Here is a 24340-nt window from a genome sequence, read left to right on the forward strand (position 1 = left end):
CAGAGCTCGCATTTTCTAATGTAAATATTTCACTACAAATAGAGTTTAGACACAGACGAGTACAATAATCTATTATTAATATAATTATATTATATATATTATTATATTAAGAGACACTAGTTCTTCTGTGAAGTGGACCAAACAAAAGGCGCTCAAAAATAAACTCTTTTAAAAATTCTTTATTAATTTCGATAATCAATGTTTGATACTTGAAGCAAGAATAATGAACAAAAATGTCGAGCGGACCTCCACTTGAGCCGCAGACCTGCTTTGATTCTCAGTCATGTGACCTTCATAGCTGAGGCTCCATGATGCATTATGGCGAGGTGCAAGGAACACAGACAAAAAAGGGGGGAGGGGGGGGGAGAGAAACATTTAAAACCCACCTTCCCGAACAAGAAGACCCTCTTCAGCACGACCCCAAAATAAACCAAAAAAGAAAAAAAAGAAAAAAAAGAAAAATGACAGAACATTTGGTCACGTTATTTACACTCTGCTCTCACTCTAGACTTATCTACAAACGTCCGTCTATCCCTCCACCCACGACTCCCTTTGGATCGTGATCCTCACCATTACTCCCGGCGCTCGACACTGCAGGTGGTTTTTTTCCTTTTACAGCCACAAGATGGTCATTAAAGCTTTAGTTTGTCAGTGAAATCATAGCACCTTACAGTGGTTCGTCAAACCTGACCTTCTACTCACATCTAACTACACACTCACACACACAGTCACACAACAGTGTGAGTACAAACACTTCCACGGTCACCTCTATGGCACTTTCAGGTCTTTTACAGTGGTAACGAAAAAAGGCAAAAACAACAGGCGGAACCGTTACCCGTCTCAGCTTCCCTCCGAGAAAACTGATGATTAAAAGGATTTCTTGGCTGTTTCCGAATCCATCCATGGCGGTCGTCGATCAGATTAAAAGAGGAGGTGCTAAGAGGGGGCGCAGCTGGAACAAGAAAGAGAAGCAAACGCTGGCCTGGAAGCGTCAAAGAGGTGGAGACAGACATGAGGCTCTCCAGCACAGCTCGGACTCCAAACAGATTCAAGATCAGATTTTTTTTGGGGGGAAAAAGGAATGTTTGTTACAAGAATTAAGGAATGCGAGTCAGCGAAAAGCGTGTGTTGAAGCAGAGGTTTGTGCAAGAGGGCGAACTGTGGCAGCTGAAATCCTTTTTTCTAAAACTTATTCATTCAAAAGCTGAGATTTCCTCCAATTTAAGACAAGTGGAATGTTGTTACGTACTGCGTGATACACAAGTGTAAACCTTCGGAATGATTGGAGCACCGTTAGATGTGAGCCCGCGTTGGAATTTGAGGGACGGGTCAGAATATAAAAGTAAAAAAAGAAATAAAAACAGCTGCCACAGCAGAAACAGAAAAATCATTCGCCGATAATTTGCTGCCGTCTCTTATTCCACCTGTGTTGCACTGAGGGGGGTTTCGGGGGATTTTGGAGAAGGAAAAAAAAAAAAAGGTTCATCTGGAATGTTGCTAGCGATCGCAGCGAGGCGGGCCTGAGACAAAACCCCGTCAGGGTCACCTCCCAGCCAATGAAACGTCCTGAATTGTTGCAGGTCGGAGGAAAAACCGGGTCCTTTTAATCGTCGCATTTGGACATTTGCTCTTCAAGTTTGATGATTCTCTTCTCCTGACTGCTCACCAGGTCCTTGAGGGATTTGATTTCTTTCAAGATCTCTTCCAGCTTTGCTTCCGATTTCTGCGAGAGAGAGAGAACCACGTTTCAGAACCAGGCGTCACATTTCTTCACCCTTTTGATTGACTCAGTGTTATTGTCAAATAAATGCAATTGTAAAGCTGTAATTACCAGCTTTATAACCAAGATAATATCGACAAATTTAAACATCATGAAGTTCTTTACCAAATATATTATCGCTATTAAACAGCTATGAATAGATTTTCTATGGCTTCATATTTTATTTTTCATCAGTCGTTTCATTACTAATCTTTCAATAAAGTAAAAATGATCTACTATTAACATGCAAATGTTCAGGGAATTTGTTCATTTTTGTGTTGCATTTAAACTTCCGGCCACTAGATGGAATTAGTCATCATGTTCTTTCGAAGTTAAAGGAACAATTAAATCCTGCAAGACCCCCGCGATGACTGAGGACAAGAGGATACAGTCGACTTTTAAAGCTGATGTTTGGACATATTTTGGCTTCAAAACGAGTACTGTCAAATACTCGACACTATGTTGTGTACTATTGTTACTATAGCATCACTAATATCGCATTGTTGTCCCTGTATGGTGGTACGTATCGTGTCGTCAGAGACAGTCCTATTAATTACCTGGTAATAACTCATAAACTACTTATTTAATTCCACTCATCAGAATATTGTTATTATGTCATATTTTGGACCTTCATTATAAGCTAAAGCTGAGCTATTGGAGGAGAAACTAGAACAGGAACCAATCCACTCCGACACAGTTGACACTGGTAGTTGTGGCGTGTGGAGGGTTAACATCTACTCTGAAGCCCAGTGGGCTGATTAGAGAGCAGACGAGAAGGAAAACTTCAGGGCTGGTCTGAGCTCTGTTGTGGCCTGACAGTTGGCCGCAGCAGGCGCCCAGTTCTGGAGCAGAACCTTCAGTTTGTGGGCGCAAGAACATCAGAGCACCACACACTGAGCTCATGAACATGTCCTTCAAACACAACATGCCCCGGGTGACAAAACGCAGGATCCTAAAAATGGAACTCACGATTGACGGAGCTGAAGAGGCGGGCTTGGCGGCGGGCGAGGAGGAGTTCTCCGAGTTCTTGGTCACTTTGCTGTCCAAAATGTTCTTTTTCACCACCTTGATTTCACGGTTCTTGCCGGGCACGTAGCCGTTCTTCAGGGAGATGAGAATGGGTTCTCCGTTCTTGCCCTCGAACCACTCCTCGGCCTCCAGGGCCGGGTCCGGTCCAGCGGTGTCGGGGTACAGGTCGTCCTGGAAGAGGTCCGACTGACGGAGGAAGATGAGACGTTAGAAGATGATGATGATCAGAGGTTGATGACCAGCAGCTGTGGACTCACTTTTCGTGGTACAGTCATGATGATAGGCTCACACTTCCTCTCGTGCAGTTTGAAGAACCTGGAAGTAAAAAAAAAACAATCGTAAAAGTAGGAAAATCTTAAACTTTCCAGAGTGCGCCCTCTAGTGACAATTCAAAGATGGTACAATAAAAAGTTAACTTGATGGTGAGGCTCAACCATGAGGGCATTTCTTTTTAATTAAATGGTTGTTGTCCTTTAGCATTTTTTGTAGTGATTGAATTCTATTATTTCTATATTAAAAGGTTGAATTGTCTTTTAATGAATTGAATTCTATGTTCTATTTAAACAAAGAAATAATATTTTCAAAATGGAAGAATGTACTTTTATACCAAGTTTTAATTTCTTAATCTAATGATTCCATTTCTTTTTATTCTTAGCTTTTTGATTTTTTTAATAAAAAAAAAAAGGTGGTATAATAGTGGCAAAAGCAATATTTAATTCAAAAGACTTCTAAAATAAACATTAAATCCTATCTTTTTTAATGATAGGACAATAATGCATTTTGAAAAAAGCAAAACACATTTAAACTATCATTATACAAATTATTGAATTTAATTATAAAAACGAATTATTTTTGATCTGATGGCAGGGTCCATAGACGTCAAACGATTAAATCAAATAAATTAATCAGACTAACACAACTGTAAATCAGGTGTTGTTACTAGATTCAAATCATTTGCTGGAGGTTTGAAGAGAGTCTGAAGAAAGGTGGATGGATCTTGAAATTTAAAAAGTATCTCGCATCTCAACCCCGGAGAGTTCCAGAGAAACAAAGTAGAGACAACAGATATTATTGATGCATTTCTTGGACATGGACTTTTTAGAGGTTCATCATTGACAAGCAGGGAAAAAAAAGTTGCTTTAGATCAACTTTAAGATCCTGACAGGTTCTGACTACTGCTTACCTTGCGATCTCACACTTGTTGACATCAAGACCTCTCTTGGGCATGTAGCCCATCCCTCTCTGAGGCTCTTTGCTGCTGAAAACGTTAAGGAAGTGAACATACGGCGCCTCCTCCGTTACTTCAAAATAGCGGATGCTGCTGTCTCCCTGCATGGACGCAAAAAATGTGTGAATTGAATTCTGACACAAGTGCAGAATAAAAACACTTTTGCGGCAGCTGGACTTACCTTCCCGCAGAGGTAGACCACATTGGTGTCAGGGTCGTAGAAGGGCAAGAGAACACCGTTACTGCTGTCCATCTCGGTCATGGTCATGGGCTCCTCCATGTCCGTCTGAATATGGAAAGAAAATAAAAAGAGAAATTGGCAAATCACCAAAAATCAATTTCAAATATCACAGCTCTGAGACGGCAGCACTTACCACATTCCAGAGAGCGATCTGTCTCTCGCTCATGCGGCTGAAGCCAGTGGTGAGGATGTTCCCATTTGCAATGAAAATGGCCCTCATTGGTCGAGCTCCGTCATGTGCCTTCTCCCTCTCCTGAGAGGAAATAGGAGCAAAAGACTTCAACCGGACTACCTCCATTTATCTTTATAAACGCTTTACAGTAGAATGGCAAGTGATGACGCTTTCACATAAAGTGTAGTTTCATATGACCGCCACAAGGGGAGCTACAGTCCAGCCAATGGAAATGGAACGTTACAACAGTAACAATTATATTTCAATATTAAGAACTTAAATTCTGTTGATGATTGATCGTTTATCATTTTGATTAAAATAACAGCCAGAACATGTTATGACGTAAAACCACAGTCACACACAAACATCAAAACAATGTTCCCTCAAATGTCGTGTCTTTCACCGTCAACAAGTCAATCCAATTAAAGGACTAGGAGACCTTTGAAGAAACATCCTACAACAACCATCTTCTGGACCACATTGATCAGAGAACACCTGGAGCATTTTTGGCATTTGTTACACGGTGCTTTAAAAATATGGTTATGTGATGTAGTTGTATTTTTTTATTAATATAATCCTCTTGTGCTTTAATCTGTCAACAATTGACTTGATTATTGAAATACAGCTTTTATAGATAAAACTAAATCGTCTTTGTCAATAAGAAATAAACCCGTAGAATCTACTCACCATGATGATTCTCTCCTCCCTGGGATTGATGACTCTGACGGCTTTGTCCTTGCAGGACGTGCAGATGAGGCTTCCGTCGCGATTCCAGCTCACGTTGTAGATCATGTCGGGGTGCATGTCTTCCAGCTTGATCATGGGCTCCCCAGTTCCCACGTTCCAGATGATAATCTGGTTGTCACAAGCTGGAAAGGACGGTGAGAATTAATTGACAAAAGCTTTTAGGACAAACATTAAGACGAACTGACAAGTCAACTTCTCCCCCCCCCCCCCAGATACAACTGTAATAATATGGATTTCATCTTTGAATAGTTACATTTAAACATCCAATACTGTTTTAAAGAAATAACGCATTGATCAGGAAAATCCATTAAAGACGTTGACTTTATGTTCACTTTTGTTAGTGTATAATTATCATTATGTTTTACATGTATATCAGACAAACGGGTTTCACAGACGCAAGCATAAAAAAAAAGGAACAAATCTTCACCAATTTAGTGTTTTGAACCATTGAAAGACCTTTATGTAGCTTTGGCTGTACATGCTTTGATACATGCTTTTTTTAATCTAACAAAATTAGAGAATATAATATTGATAAAACAATTTCAGACCAAAAAAAGAGTTTCTTTACAATGTGATCAAATTAAAAAATCCCTGGTCAAACCTGTAAAGAGAAACTACGACCAGATGAAACTTAATCAGTGGTCGACAACTTCCTTTAATTTAAATTATTTTAAGCATCTTCATGACGTCTGCATTGCAGAAAATGTCATAGTTTCAAAAGACAAGTGTATGAGATAAAATCTTGTACATTGAGGTTCCGTTAGACTTTGACTTCCGTCAATGTAGCGAGTTGTTTCATGGGAAATATCTCAAGAGATTTAAAAAAACAAAAAAAACAAACGCCAGACATTTATCTCACCAGCACTGAGAAGGACGTTGCGTGCCGTGGGGTGCCACGCAATGATGCCGACTCTCTTCGAGTGTCCTTCCAGTGCCACGACTGGCTCAGCCATGGGAGTGACGAGGCCATTTTCAGGAATCTGCCACACCTGGAATTACGAAAGAACCAAGGAAAAGCTGTTTTTAAGCTTCTTCTTTGTGAATTTGTTTTTATTTTATTGATGTGGTTTGGATACAGTTCCAGGTTTTCACTAAATTAGGTCTCAAAAAACGTTCCTGGTCCATCTTCGGTCGACTGCCGATTCCTTAAACCGTGACTAACATGTGCTTCTCTGGCTCCATGAGCAACCAACACACTCACTGAAATTAAATACTACGTTGGGTATTCAAGGAAATGCCTTCTTGTTTTGTCTTCAGCCGACATCCATGTAAACACTCCTGATTGGACGTTTGTCATCCCCGAAAATGGGCATGTGAACAAAGCTGTCGTTGCCCGGCTTTAAAAAATGCATTTGCGGGCGTGTTTCATTTCCAGTTAAGTGTCCACACTCATGGTCGCCATGATTTGACTGCACACACAAATGAGTTGCACGGAGCTGGAAACGTAAACGTCAGGTGACACGAGCGCTGGCGGTGAAGTATTTTAACAAAAGCAGAACTCAAGATTTCTCAGTCCAAATAAGGAGGGAAATAAAAACTACAGTCTCAGAAAAAGCCAATGACCTCAGCTCAATAAACAGCTGAATAATTCTGCAGCTCTGATTACAGCAAACGCACACTTAAGCCTAATCTAATCCAGAGGGCAAGGTCTACACCCATCCCTGAGCAACGACGTGGCAGGCCTGTGGCAATAAAAACATGACGCCTCTTGTCACTCATTAGCCGAAGAATTCCCTGGAGGTGTGGAGGACGAGGCGAGGCTCACCATCACCGTGCAGTCCTCGGAGGCGCTGGCGATGACATGGTCGTTGTGCGGACACCAGTCGATGTCCAACACCGGGCCCGTGTGTCCACACACCGTCGGGTAGGACTTGTCAATGCGTCCAGTCTGTGAAGACAAAAACGGCCGGAAAGAAGGTCAGGCAGAGAAGCTTGTTGAACCGTGCACAAGTAAATCCACTTAAATATTGTGGCAACTCACTTGAGGATACAGAAAACACCATAATATTGACCCTTTTTTCCCCAAATAGTAATGTACTTTATTTAAATTCTTTCCATTGATGTAGAAAAAAATGTAGATGTTTATTCATTAATTTCATTTAAATGTTTAAAAGTCGTTTATTTTTACAAAAAACACAATATACAAAATAAAACACCCCCCCCCAAAAAAAGGAAAAATAGAAACGGACAAATGTTCTCATAGGTGAGATCTGTTATTCTGGACCAGACTTTGTTTCAAATCCCAAAAAAAAAAAAAAACCGCCCTGAGGGTTGGAGAGATGATGTCACCAAGTGTGGAAACAACTCTGCTGCCGTGGTTATTTAAAGCAAGATTTCTTTGCTAATGGAGAAAAAGAATCCTTCACCGTCTGCGGCCATTCAGCATTTATACACCAAAACTGCGACAATGGCGTCAAAGAGAAGCAGAAATGTTATCACGGGATACACATTGTCGCTCATAAGATTTCAGATTGGACTTAAATAAACACAATACCCTGACAATTTTGCAGCTTTTCTTTAATTAAGATGTTATAGAAACTTAAGACAAGAACAGAGTTAAGAATATAAGAATGGAAAAAAACACAGATTAAATCTAATTTATTTATGAGTAATATGTCAAAGTCACTGTTTGACTTTTACTCCTGTATCTATTATATTCAATAAAACATTTAGTAAGTGTCTGTTTTTTTATTGTTCTTTTCATTATTTGACCTTAAGTCAAGAGTTTGAGTCTAACGAACGAAACTTGTGCACAACATGAAACGAGTCACACACAAAAAAAAAGAAAAAAAGCCACCGCAACACTGGCCTGTGACCGAGCCGTCAGCTGACCGAGCCAGACCTCGGCTGTGACACATACTCCGAGTCCAACTGCTCTGATCAAAGTCTGAGTTTGAGAGAGAGAAAGAACCCTCTTGCGTGTTGTACGTGAAGATCACAAGATCCCGTCCAAAGACTTGGGAACACACCCCGAGAGCAGGCCTGAAGTCAAGTGACAAGAAACTTTGACCCAACTGTAAAGGGAGTCTTTAGAGCCGATGAACACCACACAACCGTTTGTTTCAGCCGCTAACCTCACTCGCCTAGAGGTGAACAAAACCGACACATTTTAAAACTGAAGCGTTCACACAGCAACTGACTGACTCCATGACACTGGTTATCATGCAGGGATCTTGTGATTCAAGATTCAAACAGTCTATAAAACGGTTTATGAACTTTGCATCCAATAAAAAAATGGTATTGACTTTTGGTCAACGTCAGGTTTCAGATCTTTGGGATCATTTGACATCCAAGCAAAGTGATTTATATAAAAGTATTTTTAACCATTACTAGTTTTGCATTTTGAAAGATTTACATGATACATTATCATATAAAATGTGACAATTCAGTGATTACAATTCAAGACAAAACCGTCTTATGGAATAACTTGACTTTCTTCAGTCATTTGTCTTCAAAGAGTCTATTTGAAGTTATGTGTCATCAAACTGAGAGATTCCATGAAGTCATAAAACCCTTCAAAAGGTGACAAGGTAACAGGAGCCTCAAAATATTAAAGAGAAAAAAAAAGAGGGCAAAATGGACCCTGGGTGTCAAATGGAGATATTGTATAAGCAAGCATTTCACCACAGTTTGACAAGCGGATTGGTTAAGACAAACTGCATCAACATGTATCTACACGCTTCTGAGCTTATCTGGCTTCTGAACTGTTCAAACATGTTGCCGTAAGACCAGCGCCCTTTGTTTTGTATCACATTTTCAATTGCTTTGATAGCTCGGTGAATTCATTCTGTTAATCTCCTCAATAAGTGGGAGCAACGGTTTACCGAGCGACCGGGGAGTCGAGCGGGGAGTCGAGCGGGGTCGACGGTTCGGCCCGAAAGAACCAGACGTTCTTGACATTCCACGTTCGGCCGCAGGCACTTATGATGTGGTCGCGACTAATGAGGGCGAGAGGAACGACCGTGGTGTCAAATGAAGCAACACTTCGACTGTGGTGCCGCTCACGTTTACTCCGAGAGAGATGGGATCTGACAACTAAATAAACATCCTGTGGCAAAGTATAAAAGAAGGTTAATATGAGAAAGATAAATTAAACTTTTAATATCTGGGAGCAGTTTCCAGCAAGTCTGGATCCATCCGTCTTGTGTAAGACCCAACAAAGACATCCGTCATATGACGCAATGGCAGTCAATCCTTACAACAACAACACGGTCGCTTCTTTACAAGCGTTAGTTCAACAGAATCACCTCGGAGAATTCCACCTTTAAATTACACAACACATGCGTCGAACGTCGTCGGTCTGCTGCAAGTTACAACGTTTGTTCACCTCGCGGGCAAAAAAGAAAACGATCTCGCACGCCCGAACATGCGCTTCGACCTTTAACTTTAGGCGGTAAACGACTACCGCTGATGTCTAAACTATTTATAAATGGAAGCAGTTATGCGTCGGAGAGAGCCCGCTTAATATCGCCTTTAGAAAGCATGTTTGAAATCCACACGATATATGGTCTAAACGAACATGTCAGGTCGACCATTTAGCATTTAATGTCTAAACCAATCACAAGCAGCGTTTATATGCAGTGTTACGCAACATTTGTTTTATCATTTATGATCAGAGAAATAAACGATTCTAATCTTTGTATGGAGTCATAAAAATTCCTGAATCTCCTAAGGTCGCCAGAAACCTTTAAAATCCAGGTCGGGTCGACTTCCTGCTCTAAACAAACACCGGTTTGACTCTAAACGTTCTCATATTCAAGCAACATGAACACAACATTTTCTACATGTTGACACATCAGCCGATGATTTTATCTTCACCTCTAGGCTAGTAAGGTTAGCGACTTTTATCTAAAAGAATCCAAATGAATCAGAAATAGCAGTAAGACACACACACACTGACACAAATCCACGGCCAGCACTAGACATGCTGGTCACTAGCCTCTAGCGCTGGAATGTCTGCTGCCTAGAAAACAACTAGTTGCATAGCAACAAGTGTGAGTGGAGAAAAATAAGACGGAATCACACGTAGATGGATACAAAGCACAACACTGGAACACAGAGAAACTGGGAAGCACAACATTCCCTCAAGGCAACACAGGACATTCTTTTCATTCACACAAGAGGCCTGCACACTTCCTTTCCTCGCAGCTCAATATGATTCACACATGGCTCGTCCATGTTTACTGGCCATCTCAGTGGAAATTTCCACTTTCATGGTTTCTATCGTTGAGATCAGCGCTGAGGTTGTACACAAACCGTTGCTCGGATATTTGTCTGGATGACTGGGCTTCCCAGATTTGATAGTTCTTAAAGACGTAAGAAGGTTCGTAAGAAGGCTCTTAAGAAGGGTTCAGCTACGATACGGGCGTCTCCCACAGGCGTTCTTAACCGCCTTGTTAGGGAGAACCTTAAGATGAAGCTAAAGACGCGTCGTAAGAAGCTCTTTAGAAACACCTTCATAAAGGTGGACCCTCTCTGAGTTCAATATATCCGTTCCCTTGATAGCTGGTTTTAGAAAGCCCATATATTTTACATGTTTTATTTGAGTGGAATTATTATAGTTATAGTGCGACCTAAATGTGTTATAAAATACCTACGTCCTTGAATGCATCATTCACGTATGACGACTCGTACAACAACAGTTAAGATGCGTTTCTACCAGTCTCATATACATTTAGGTTTATTTGTGCAGTGTGTAAATGCTTAAGGGTGAGTTTAATGTTGGTTTATGGATTAGTTATAATATTTAATGTTAAACAGGTTATTAAGATCACGGCATGTGTTCACCAAGAAGGCGGTTAAGAGTGGGTCAGTGGCATCTTAAAATTGTATCCTTTTAATCCAAGAGCGACTCCGTTTTAAGAGCGCTCCTACGAAGATCTTGACACTTAAGATGCTTCTTAATGCATGTGAGAGACCTGGCCAATGCAAGTGTGATTGAATACCATTCAAAACTGAAATATTAAAAACAGGTAGACGTTGAAATATCCAATTTTCTTCTATAAGATTCAGAGTAATATCTGATTTAGTTATGCCTTCGCGTATCATAATATTTTTGGAGCGTTCATAGCGAGACACTTTTGTGTTGTGTTTCGTTCACTTCCTGGTAACCATTAACAATTAAAATCTCAAAACGGGCTTCATTTGCAGGAATACGAGATTATATACAAGACAGGAACTGTTTATTCCAACAACTATCATGTATACAAAACAACAAAATACAATTAACAATACGGAAGATAAAAAAAACTCCAAGTCAACATAAAACTAGCAGCTAAAATCCTGAAACATCGTAAAGAGGATCCGTTTTAAAAAAGATTTTCATGGATGTGAAACATTGTTTAACTCTTTATCTTAATCACTTCTCCACCAGATGAGGATCAAGACCTTCTTCTTCTTCTGAATGACGGAGTGAACATACGGCCGTGGCTCACTTCCCTCATGCTGGCCGCGCTTCACGTCTGAGCCTATCCCAGAATTCACATGTGCTGTGACACGACAGCGAAGGCAGCCAATGGCGGCGCAGAGAGGAAATGGTCCTGGAAGGCTGTCAGGCAGGGAGCAGATTTGCCCATATATGGTCAAATCTGCAGTCAGCAGTAGGAGCAGCAAAGACCAGGCAAATGAGCAGTTTAGAGGTTTTGGAACAAAAAACTGACCACTAGCAGGGGAAAGACCCTGGATTATCATCCCGGCCAAGTGGATTTTTTACGTGTGTGTCCATGTGTGTGTGTGTGTGCACATAGCATGGTTCAGTTAGCAGCTAAAATGCAGCGTGTGTGAATAAACAAAAAAAACCTCCAGAATGAAACGATGAATGTACAAGTGTCTGATCGTCAGGGTCAAAGTTCAAGCCCCGACATGTATCATGAATCCACATCAGAAGTCGTTCACGTATGACCGACCGAACGACAGCTGTCATTCCTATTAGCCCGGCTCCCTTTAAGTGATTCATTTCGAGGCGGAGGAAGTGAAAACGTCCTTTTAAAAAAAAAAAAAAGAAGAGCTTCCCTTCTCTACATGCTGACCCAGACGCCAAGCGGAACCACCGGCAGGAATGTCGCGCTGGCTGGCGGCTCTCGCTCCCTCACACCACTTCCTTCATATGGAAATCGTGGGGAATAAATTAGCCGACATTGTGCCCGAGAAAAAAAAGGGTTTGGAGAGAGGAAGTGTGAGGGGAAGGAGTGGGACGTGTGCGGGGGGCAGGACCATCTGAGACCCCCTCTTCATATAAACCCGCATGTTCCGACTGGAGACGGCAACAATGCATGTGACTGCGCTGAGTCACGGCGCCGCACCGGCCTCACCCTACCGATGCCTCACAAAGAGACGCTTCATTGGGTCGGCGACACATCATTGAGCCACGGGTCAGGACCGGACGTCGACCTCTGAACTCTCATCTTTTGCTACTTTTTTGGACACCTTTCCATTGTAGATGTTTCAAATTGTTCAGCTACATGGCTTCTTCCTTCTACCCCCCCCCCAGTCCAACATCCAGGATGACAAAGGGCTGCTGGGAGTTGGAGTAGAACAAAGACGTGGAGCAGCTGCGGGGGGGCCCGCAGAGACCGGGGGCCGCACAACAGACACAGATGGGGAACCTTGACAGATGCACTTATACATGATGAAGTGTGGGGGGGGTGTGGTTTAATAACAAAAAAAAATGGACTTTCATTGATATGCAAACACATGAATTATAAATGAATCAAACTAGAATAAACATGTTTGTGTTAACAGAACCATGTTGACATGGATCTTACACGTGTTCATTAAAGTCAATGTTAACCATTTCATACAATTTCAGCTTCTTTGTTTTTGCGTTTTAGTGCCACTGCTCCAGGGCTGACAACAAGCTCCAAAAAGAACAAAAGTGTGAAGAGAATATGAAGTTGAACATCATTTTCTTGAAGTGGTGGATGAACTTCACCCAATTCCAGCAAACCAACAGTCCACCGTCTGACACTTCCACCATTTCTTTGAAGGCAACTGACGATTGTCAACGCGACCTTTGGACCGAGAAAAACTAAAGGTGAAAATAAACAGTATTGCTCCATAAACACACCCATAGTGTGTCACTTTTAAATTTAGGAGGACGGTGATGATTACACTTCTTTTTTTTTTGCAATATTATATGCTATTGTGACACGAGAAACATCAAACCACAAACGTTTAAGAAAAGAGGGGATTGTTCATTGAGAATTTAGAAGTTGTTTGCACTATGGGAATCATTTTAGTCATTTTAGTTTTGTGTCCTATATGTGTTATCAATTTCCCTTTTAAGTGACAATGTTTTTATAGAGTTATTGTCATAATTGAATAGGTTTTTGTTCCATGATACATCAATACATTTTCTTTTTAAGAGCAACTTTTAAAAATTCGGCGAAAATTGGTATCAGCTCATTAAAAAAGTTTGGAATAGGGTGCAAATATAGTATATATATATATATATATATACACACACACACACATACATACACATATACACACAAGAATAAATCAATCAATACGAATAATTAAAGATTGCAAAGAGAGTTTGTACTTAGTTAAGACTTGAAGTCAGTAAGTAAGTAATTTTTATTTATATAGCGCTTCTTCAGACCAGAGTCACAAAGCGCTTAAACAATACTCACTAAAATATATACTTTAAAGGTCAAGATAAAACTGAGAACAACACAGGAGTTCCAGAAAATCAAGGGCTTTCAATATTTTACCATTCATGGAACCACAAAACAATATTCATATTGATAGAATGTTCATAATCAATTAAAAGAGAAAAGGTTTACCAATTCCTTCCATTTCTCATGACTGCAATGAAGATATAAACTCAACTCCTACATTAGTGACAAACAAACATGGACATGCTTTGTCAACACGTTTCTCATGCTGGTGGGGAAACTAAATCAGAGGTGACGACTCGTCCTCGTCGCGTGGTTTTATAGTATTCACACAATAAATCTTAAATAACAGTGTATTCCACACACACAGCTGAAGCCATTGAATGCGGACTGTTGAGAGAGATTAGTTGGCGTCACGCCTGCCAGCGTGTTCGAGAGAATATGAAAACAAAAATAACGATCTCTTAAAGAGAGCTTTTTAATTCCACATGCTTTAGGAAATTGCCCGTGGGCTGCTCTCGACATGAAAAGGTTGAGAGTCCGACGCATTTTTTGATCCAGTCGTGAACACAGACTTTGTTCCCAGCACACACACCATGACTGTACTGGGAGCTGTGGAGGGGGAAACATGAGCCTGGTGAGGTGGGACGGTGCAGCGTAAAAAACCGGTCCAGACACTGCTGGACTCCACCAGACTCTGTTATGAATTAGGTGTGGAGAGGTGTAAAGCTGTGCGATGACAGGCCAAAGGATCTTGTGACTAGGGATGTCCCAGTTGACAGGACAGTGTACTGGTTTAGACTAAATTACAGGGCCAAGAAACATCCGTCAACTACGCCACAGTTCTTATGTCACTCAGTGTCCGGGCCTCCGCTGGTCGCCACCCAAAGCAAACACGCCGACTTCTTTATTTACTTCCTCATGCAAACGCCAACTTATTACCCCAAACGTGAAGAAGGAGTAAAACATACATTTTAAATTCAGTGTAACCCGGTGATAAGTTCACGGGATTGAAGCTTAGCCGTTTACATAAATATATACATTTTCTTTCTAGTCACAGTAACAAGGAAATATTGAGAAATTAAATCATTTATGCTCAAGTATATAATCTTTAGGACAATATTTAATATATTTTTAAAAGGAGAAATTGATAAATCAGTGCAGAGACAATTTGATAGTTAGCATTTTAATTTAATGTACCAAAGTGTTATGCTTCATGACTAACATTAAGAAACACAGGCCAGCACAGGAATCCAAATAGCAGTAAAGAATGTCCAACGAGTCATAAACATGAAGGTTTGTTTGAAACTAAAATAAACTCAATTGGTATTGTAAACAACAAAAATGGTGCAAATAAATAGGCTAAAGCTCAAAGAGGTAAAGAACATTTTGAGTGTGCATGGTGTTCGTGACAGGTGTGAACATTTAGTTTGCTTCACAAAAGGTTGTGTAAGACTTGGAGCAAAACAATGATGACTTCCATACATGAATACAAGGTTGAGTTGACAGCAGCATAACTGAAGCATTAATCATGAACGTACCTTATGAAGAGGGAGAGCGAGGAAAGCTCCGCCGCCGCCGGCCTCAATAATTATGGCAACAAACTTGGGGTTAACTGCACAGAAGGAGCTGTCCCACGTGACTCTTGACACCCGGATATCATCATACAATTGATCCTGTTTCACCGCCTGGCCAAAGACGTGACGGAATTTGCTCGCCCGTACAAAACCTCGTTTCATATCTGTCGTAAGAAAAAGAGAGGATGAATATTCAGCATGGTTTTTCAAGAGGCATTAAGACAAACAGTACATCTGGATCAGACACAAGCATACAACAAAATTATTACCCATTATAAGCAGGTCCTGAATTAACCTGTTTAACAAGTGCAACCAGGGTTTTCTGTTACAGTGAGACGTGTTAGGGCTATGAAAACATAATAAACCCAAAAGGAGAAGTCCAGGAGTGTTGGGCACCGATTGTTAAAATAGGATTGACCTTCGTCACTGCATGAATAATACGATTATTGCAAGAATCTTCACCGAAACAGGAAGCGTCATAAAACAAAGAGCTGTGAATCAGCTTACAATAACAGACCTGAGTGCAGAGATAATGTAAAGGAGGCCGGTTTTAAGATAAACGCTCCGCACGAAAGACAATTCTAGGCCGCTTTATCAAAAAGTCAGCGAGGAACATGTGTACGGCGGAGCGGGGTGGCAGCTCAGGCAGGAAGCCTGCTCTCTGGGGATGAGATGGTGTCCCATCAACATGACCTTTTAAACATGGCAGACGAAGAGAGGTGGAGGGGGGACAAGGAAATGTTACGCATGAACCTCATCAAGGAGAAGTCATGCCGCTTCTTTGATATTTGACTCAAGTTCCATGAGGACGGTTCCAGTGTCGAAATACTTCTTCAATTCTTTTTATACATTTTAATCAAAAATCACAGGATAGGAATTAAGAAATCATAGCCATTCTTTGTCCAGCTGTAGATTTATTACAAAAACACCAGTGGCAGTTTTACTGAACTGATGATCATCCATTATTGCAAGTAACTCACTTAAACTGATTTGTAAAACTTGATTGACTGCAGGACACGGACTAACACAAGACAGCATGGGCTTTTCTACATAAAAAAATATGGAGGCTCTCTCTCCCTGTAATAGAGAAAACATACCATGTGCTGATCACAAGGAAACCCTAATAATGTAAATATCATTGCCGATTTAAAAAGCTGTGGGAAGACTTAGTGGCACTAATTTATATAGTTTGTTAATCAATGTTGTGCATGTTTAAACAAACAAAAATGTACAGAATAAAAAAATGAATTGTTAACTAGAATGGTGTTATATTTCATAAAATGGAAGGTTTAACTACATTAATTGGAAGGTAAAATAATCATCATAACGTCCTTTTTTAGTTAACAAGTTTACATGTCAATCAAACTTCGGAAGCAGTCAGAATGTTTGGTAAACATTGGTTACAAAACATATATATACAGCTTTGTACCAGCCACCAGGTACAAGGTCTGTATTGCATTACTACAGAGAGCCAAGTATCATGACGTACCCGTACATATGCAGCAGACCCTCAGCCAATGAGAACTGGACACACATGGAAGGTGTGTGTGTGGCAATCTCATAAAAGTGGATAATTACTCTCATTACTCAGCTCTTCTCGGTCGAGATAAATCACGTTTCTACATTAAATACATCTATTAACAGTTCGGACGTCCAATTACAAATCTCAGAGCAGCGTCATATCACAGGGACCCAGAACATTGACGAGATTATTAATAGCCGTTTTCAGTTTCACCCCCATAAAAAAAAAAAAATTGGAAAAAAAAAAGGAAGCAGCCAAAGTGTGGACACTTCCCTGCGTCAGAGTGCTGTTGTACGCGAGAACCAATGTTCCAAACAGGCTCAGAAGATGGAAGTGGGATTTAATGTCGACAGGACAAATCTGGCGTCTCCATCATCGTCGTCGTCTGAATCTTGCTGGAGCGAAAACTATTTAATACAGAAATAACTTCTTGAGATACGAGTTTCTTCTCCGTTTTAAAATGAAGAAATATTGTTAAAATGAAAATTGTTTTTTTTAATAAGTTATTTGGCTGGAACATTGGACTAATGATCCTGGAAATATGAGAACACATGCCATCAATGGAAACCAACATATCTATTCAATCATTTAGAAAGCGTCTCACTAAATGCTCTGTTCCCACACTCGTGGATTTTTTTTTACATTTCCACTATATAAACACAATGAGGTCGCCTCAGTGCGCTCCATACATGACGGCCTTTTGCCTTTGTCATCAATACCGCATGAGACGCCACCTAAATCCCCTTCCTGTATCCAAGGCCAGAGACCACCATTGTGGCCGAATTCCAGCTGCATTCCAGGGACTTGAGCTACTACGAGGCTCGGCACTGTAGATTCACCTCTGGTCAACCCTGACTGAACACACTCTTAAAACACATGTTACTCCAGACACAATCTAGCTGATGTTTGTAGAATGTTCTCTGGGAGGAAGTTAAATACAAAGCGATGACTCAAGACTTATTTGTTCCAATTTTAGGAGAGTTCTTCTTAAACGCATAATTATGCATCATTCAGTTTTAAAATCACAGTTAGAAGCTATATTAGAATCTATATTTCTTATTGTCTATTATTGTCTCCGCTAACTCAGTACAAGGAATCATTGAAAGCGAACTTGACAGAAAAGACTTAAAAAGAAAACTCTAAAACTACAAAAGAAAGGTAATCTGAGAATAAACATATTGATCTTTCTTCTTTGTAAATTGATAATGAAGCCATTTGGACTTAACCTGATAGTAGAGATACGTGTAAATAAAACAAAGTTTCTCACGTAAAGAGATAAATTGATGTCTTTACAACGAGAAATACAAGAAATAGGCTGAGGTATGGAGTTTCGTGGGGGTTTAGAGAATTGGATCTCTGACATATAGACAAGAAACTGGGAATTATGGGACTTTCTTAACAACATTAACACAATCTGATATCGATTAACATAAGACATGGATATTTATAACTTTTGAAAATAGCCGTTGATGAGGAGAAGATGAAACAAAAGGATTACATTAAAAGCACATTTTTCATTCTTGACAGACGCTCAACTGAAAGCAGCTGTACATGACCAAATCTATACAAAGACACATGAGAGAGGCATACCAAAGAAACTATAAATTACTTAAACGGCTTCATCTAAACGTAAGAATGTGTGCCAAAGTTAACCACAGCATGCTTTAGCGCGTTTAATAGAATCCAACACCGGCTCACATCTCATGCTTAGTTTCCCCTCTGCTTCCTGACCCACTTCCTCTCTCAGTACAGTCTCTGGAAGGCGGGCTCGTGCACTTAAGACCTCGCAGCCCGTGGAGGAAGACACGTCTGGAGAAGACGATGAAAACAGCTGTAGTTGCTGCTGTTGGGTCGATCAGTGGATTTCCACCTGCAGCGTCCCTTTTAAAGTAAACAACTAAAAACCTGCATCACATTCAAGATGGATTTAACAGAAGTAATTTAACATAAAAAAAAGTGATTTTAGGAACTTCTATTAAGAAGTGCAAAGCTTTTCAAGTTTGCTTATCGCCATCTGAGATAATCCATTTTAATGGCAAATTATCACTAGAATAATAAAGAAAATTAGATAAAATGGGTGTGGCAATGCTTTTGTAGGCATCCAGGCTTTGAGAGTGATGGTTAGTAAATGAACAAGCATCCTGCCCGTTATTGCTTGAAAGAACACTTATCAGACTCAAGATCCTTTTTTATTTATGTTTGCCTTCTTTGAATGAGTTTATGAGAATCTACTAAATTCTCTCTAGAGTCTAGAATGGCTTCTGCACCGTATCTTCCACCACAGTCGTGGGAAAAACAACACGAATAAATCACAATTCTTCAACACTTAGCTAAACTTGTCAGTTGATAGTGGGAGAACAACTGGGCTCAACCACAATGGAAAACCTCTTGTCATACTCTCTATATTGGTCTTGTCATAGCCATGACATAAATGTGCTCAAACTCATGAAGTGAACAGGTAGTTCAAATCACTACATCTCAGTATCACATAGTGAACAACGTGAAGCTCTTAAAGAAAGATCACATTGCATCTAGTTATTTACTTTATTGATCCCCTGGAGGAGAAATTCTCTGGTCATTGTATCACTAACTGTCTTCATAACTTTATCAAATAAAATAATTAAACACGAGATTATCTTAATGACTGCATGTATAACAAACAAACAAAACACTTTCTCTCAAAAAAAACGAATATTAGTAGATTTATCAAAACGTGTTGGTTTCATTAAGAACAGTGCAGTGTTGCGTCACAGCAGCGTTGACCTCGGCAGGTATGACGTGTGTCACCATTTCAACCCTCGTTTCCGTCTGGAGGTGCATTGTTTTAAAAAAAAAATGGGTTCCTACTATTTTAACACTTGAATCATTTTCCAACCCCCGAACCCCACGTGTTGTGGCCTGTCCTGGACGAACGGAAATTATTAGGAATTTTTTGAAAGGGAAAAAAAAGCTGGTTGTTGGTTCATTGACCGACAAAACCGACGCCGTTTCTGGGTCAATGTGTCCCGGACTGGAAACTGCTCATTTCAAAACTTGTTTCGGGATATTTCTTGGTGTAATCGGTTCGTAACGTGGAGGTTTAACGAGGGGGAGAAACATCCCCCGGTGGGCAGCGGTGCGTGGTGCCAGCGGCCAGGGCGCGGTTGTGCTGCTGCTGCACCTCCGTCTGCGAGAATCTATCGGGAGATAAGTTTTCCTTCCGCACTGGTTAGCCACCCCACCCCGCTCGACGTGCACCCAGGCTGGGGTGGGGAGGGAAGAGTCACCGGACAGACTCCCCTCCGTCATATGACAAAAGCCACTGGATTTAACCCACTTTTTTCTTCTTTTTTTTTTAAAGGTGTTCAACTTTCATTGAAGGATTGATAGCTCGTTGAATGCTAATGTTAGCTTGAGCTCATATCCTGATTCAACAAAAAAAAAATGTGCTCCATGACTCATCATTTAAACATGTTAAACTGCCCTTAAACAACGGGGAGACGCTCCATGGCTTACCTTCTGTGAGGAAAAAATGCAACTATTCCCGAAATCCAAAGGTTTTTCTTTTTTGTTTTTTTTAGACAGTGTTTCCCAATTGAATCCTCCTCCTGCCAGAGCCGCTGCTGACACTGACTGTTCGCAGCGCTTTCGCTGGTTGCTCGCTAGCCCCGCCCATTTCTCCCGATTGGCCTCCGTTGAGTGGACGCCGTTGTTTCACTGATGGCGCCGCGGGCCAATCAGCGAGGCGCTCTAGACAACAGCAGGTCGAATCATGTTTTTTAATCTTTGCGGAATCCAGGAGTTGCGATTTTAATCTGAATTTATTATCCATCGTTTGGTAATCACGAGTCGAGATCTAAGAATTAAAAACGAGATTATTAAAAAAAATGTCATTATTTTAAAATACATTTTGTTCAAATATGAAACGTAATATTTGCAAAAAATGTACCTAAACTCAGCTAAAAAAAAAGGAAGGTTTAATTAATAGAGTATGAACAAGACAGGTTTCAGATTGTTTCCCCGTTTGAATTGGATTTAAAAAACAATACATTTCTTCGAAAGAACACAATGTCCCACGTTCTATTACAAACCACACGATGGCGCTGTTTCACAACCTACAGAACAATCAAACAGGGATTTCCAACTCTTTCATTGAACGTTTTTCGACAAATATCTTATTAGAGTTCACATAAAATGACATAAGATGGATATGAAGAGGAGTCGTGATATTTGATCAATACTCTCTCTCTCTTTAATTGAAAAAAAAGAGCATGTAACAAGATTTAATTGCCACTGCAGTGCAACCAATTGATGGGCGTGGAATACTGATCACTTTAATTGGCTTTGAAAACAACATTATTGTAAATGAAATATAGTTGGAAAAAGAATATTGCTAATAAAAGTCGACATAGAGAATTTAAAAGTCAAATACAGAGCCCCTAAGGGGAAAGAAAAGTATTGGGAGATCTAAAAATACATGGAAAACCCCTGACATCATAAACTGTAACTGTTATAAAGAGCCATTAAGCTAAAAGAAGGAAGAGATAAATAAAAGGAGCTTTAATGGTGAAACTTAATGTAAAAAAACGAATAAAAAGTTCATTACAAAATAAGCTGAAGCTGTAATTTGATTGCATATCATAAAATGTTCCATTTATTTTCTTAGAAGATGCTAAGGGAGAAGAAAACCTAATTAAATTGAATAATTCTTTAATTTCGTCAGCAATAAACGAAATTAAAGTAGTTACCCCTTAACATGGAGACACAACTCTCTGGAGTTGAGTTTGCAGTGAACATGGATCCACCATCGTAGTAAACAAAGAGAGCCCTTACCTTTCCTGACCGAGGGCTTCCTCTCCACCGTCTTCTCCGGAGATTTGGGGACATCGAAGGCGGCTTTCATTTGCGCCACCTTCACCGACTGGGCCACCTCGTCGGCTCTGGTTTCTGTGGACTTGAAGTCCTGGTGCTGGAGCATCTCGTGAAGGTGAACGGACTCTTTGATGAGCCCAGAGACGGGTCTGGGTTTAGGAGAGGCCGGGCTTCGAGCTGGCTCCGACAAACTGTCGTGCGGACGTGGAGAAGCTGGACGTCTGTCCACAGACTCAAGAACATCTCCATCAGAAGAAGATGAGTTTATTTGTGATTTCTCAGGAGTCTTCTTTCTTTCTTCCGGACCATTCTGACGGATGGTGGACGGGGACCCCTTATGTGGGGAGCTTTTCACTTCTCCCTCACTGACTCCTCCACTTGGAGATGCTTCACTTCTATTTCTTTTCAGGAGCTTCTCCAGAATGGATCCGGTATCAACAGGCGTTTGTTCTCCAGCACTAATGGAGTCATTGGAAGCCAGTTGAGCTTCAGAAGGTTTTTCTTTCTTGTCGGCCTGATGATGAATGGTGTCACTCATGTCCAATAGAGACTCTTTCTGCCGGCTGTTTTTCAAAGGATGCTGGGATCTCGCCGGGGGAGTTTCCTTCCTCTTCTTGAAGTGGTCCTCTGTTCCCGCACACAGCTCTTGATTCACACCTTCAGCCTGAGGACACCTTGTCGAAGCTCCGGGCCTCCTCATCTTCACGCCCGCGGAAACATCTCCATTCATGTCACAGGTCTCACCGGTCTGGTCACACCTCTCGTGAGGAACATCCTCGTCTTCCTCCTCCTCGTATAGAGGCGCGTCTGCTCCACGGTACTCCATCTTGTTCCTTGAAGTCTGGAGCTCCTCAAACCTGCTTTGTTTCGACACTCTCTGGAGTTTCCCTTCAGGCTTCACACCTCTCGTATGGTTCCTGCCCGACTCCTGAAGAGTTTTTAAGCCGGCTCTGCCCCCTTCGTCTCCTGGTCCCTCCTTTCCAGCCGCCCCTTCTTTCCTCACCTCCCTTAACTTCTCACGCCTCTCGCCGGGAGGTGTTCCCGACTCTCCTTCGGCGTCCTCCTCATCCGAGCCTCCTCCCTCCACGCCATCGTTCTCCTGGAGGTCTCTCTCCTCTGATCCTTCGCCAGGAGCCGGGTCTTCTCCTTCTGGTTTCTTCAGGTTCTGTCCCATCCTGGTCTGAAGACAGACACAAGGCGTTACCCTCAGGAGGAATGTGGCAACTTCTCAACTGATTCACCGAGACACAGGGTGAGTGGCCAAAAGAACGAAGGGATAAATAAAAGAAGATTTAATATGGTGTGAAATTAAAAATAAAATAAAATAAAATAAATAAAGAAATATATATATATACACACACACATATATATATATAGAGAGAGAGATTAAAAAACGAATAAAAAGGATTATTTCAATAAACTTAAGCTGCTAATTTGATTTCATATTATATCAGTTTAAATTCGTTTTATTTAAAGAGCCTAAAGAAAAAGAAAATCTTCTTATAATTTTATTTACCGCTTAATCCCTTATGGGGGTCGCCCATATCCCAGCTTCTTCGGGCGAGAGGCCGGAGGACACCCTGGACAGGACGCCACACAAAGACACACAACCATTCACACACACTCGTACCTACGGACAATTTCCCCCAATCAACCTCTGTTTGTTTTTGGACTGTGGGAGGAAACCGGAGTTCTCGGAGTAAACCCAGGCAACACAGGGAGAACATAATCACTCCACACAGAAAGGTCTCAAGCTCCCTCTAAGCCAGGGATGGTCAACTATAATTCTTCAAGGGCCACATTAAATTCTGTGAATGTTGTTAGGGGCCGTTAAGCAAAAAGAAAGATGAGAAAATCCCTAAAAAAAAAATGGCCGTGACATTTATTAAGCTAAATAAGCTGAAATGTTATTCTTGTATATATGAGTTTGTTTCCAAAACATTTCTTCAACTAACTTTAAAAATATATTTTGAGGGATTACTAAGGGATATACTTGAAAAATTACACACAAAAAGGAAAGAAAAGGTAAATAAGTGTTATGTGAAAATATAAATGAATAATAAATACAAAATACACTTTTTAATGTATTAGTACCATTTATACATGATCATACTTTGACATTACGAGGGCTGCATAAATACAGTCAAAGGGCCGCATGTGACCCCCAGGTCTGCTCTAAGCCACAACGTCATAAATTAAATCTTAATGTGCACTTTTATCATGCAATATTTCATTTTAAATATATTTAATTAATTTAGAAATATGACTTTATAACCATCTGTTGCCCAAGAAGAGGAAAGAAAAAAGGTCCAAAAAAACCCTCTTTAATGACTTAAATTAATTAAATAATAACATTGTTTGCCCAACATTTTTAGATAATATTTTGATAGTTTTAGCATGACCTCATGAGGGCTCATGTCTGACCCACACGGCAAAACTGAGAGGAGACTCTTGAGCCTCTCGGTGAACAATGGAGGGATACAGAAGCCATTTTTTGCTGAGGTGCTGATGCAGAGTCTCATGACTCTCACTGCAGCGAGTGTGACGTGTTCTTCATTCAGAGGCTTCCACACAAATCACTGTCACAAGTTTTCAC

The 24340-nt window shown here is 40.7% G+C and overlaps 1 protein-coding gene across 1 annotated transcript; it reads right to left on the reverse strand.

The window, feature by feature from the left end:
- Positions 1–161: 161 nt before the first annotated feature.
- On the reverse strand, positions 162–20498 carry LOC148087943 (coronin-1C-A-like). The gene is made up of 11 exons (XM_087793043.1): positions 20389–20498; positions 15336–15535; positions 6942–7064; positions 6036–6165; positions 5117–5298; positions 4391–4510; positions 4198–4302; positions 3972–4117; positions 3046–3103; positions 2729–2974; positions 162–1723 (listed from the first exon to the last, which is right to left on the reverse strand). Exons 2-11 carry the CDS (start codon positions 15531–15533, stop codon positions 1604–1606), a joined length of 1428 nt encoding a protein of 475 aa, XP_087649169.1. The 5' UTR covers positions 15534–15535; positions 20389–20498; the 3' UTR covers positions 162–1603.
- Positions 20499–24340: the final 3842 nt, after the last annotated feature.

This window comes from Callionymus lyra, chromosome 1, assembly GCF_982586985.1.
Source record: "Callionymus lyra chromosome 1, fCalLyr1.hap1.1, whole genome shotgun sequence".
Lineage (NCBI taxonomy): Eukaryota > Metazoa > Chordata > Actinopteri > Syngnathiformes > Callionymidae > Callionymus > Callionymus lyra.

Coding starts and splice junctions, on each gene's coding strand:
- LOC148087943 (XM_087793043.1), bottom strand. CDS start 15,533: ATGAAACGAGGTTTTGTACGGGCGAGCAAATTCCGTCACGTCTTTGGC. Junction 4,303..4,390: donor AGATCGCTCTCTGGAATGTG/GTAAGTGCTGCC, acceptor TTCCATATTCAG/ACGGACATGGAGGAGCCCAT. Junction 1,724..2,728: donor CCTCTTCAGCTCCGTCAATC/GTGAGTTCCATT, acceptor TCTCTCTCGCAG/AAATCGGAAGCAAAGCTGGA.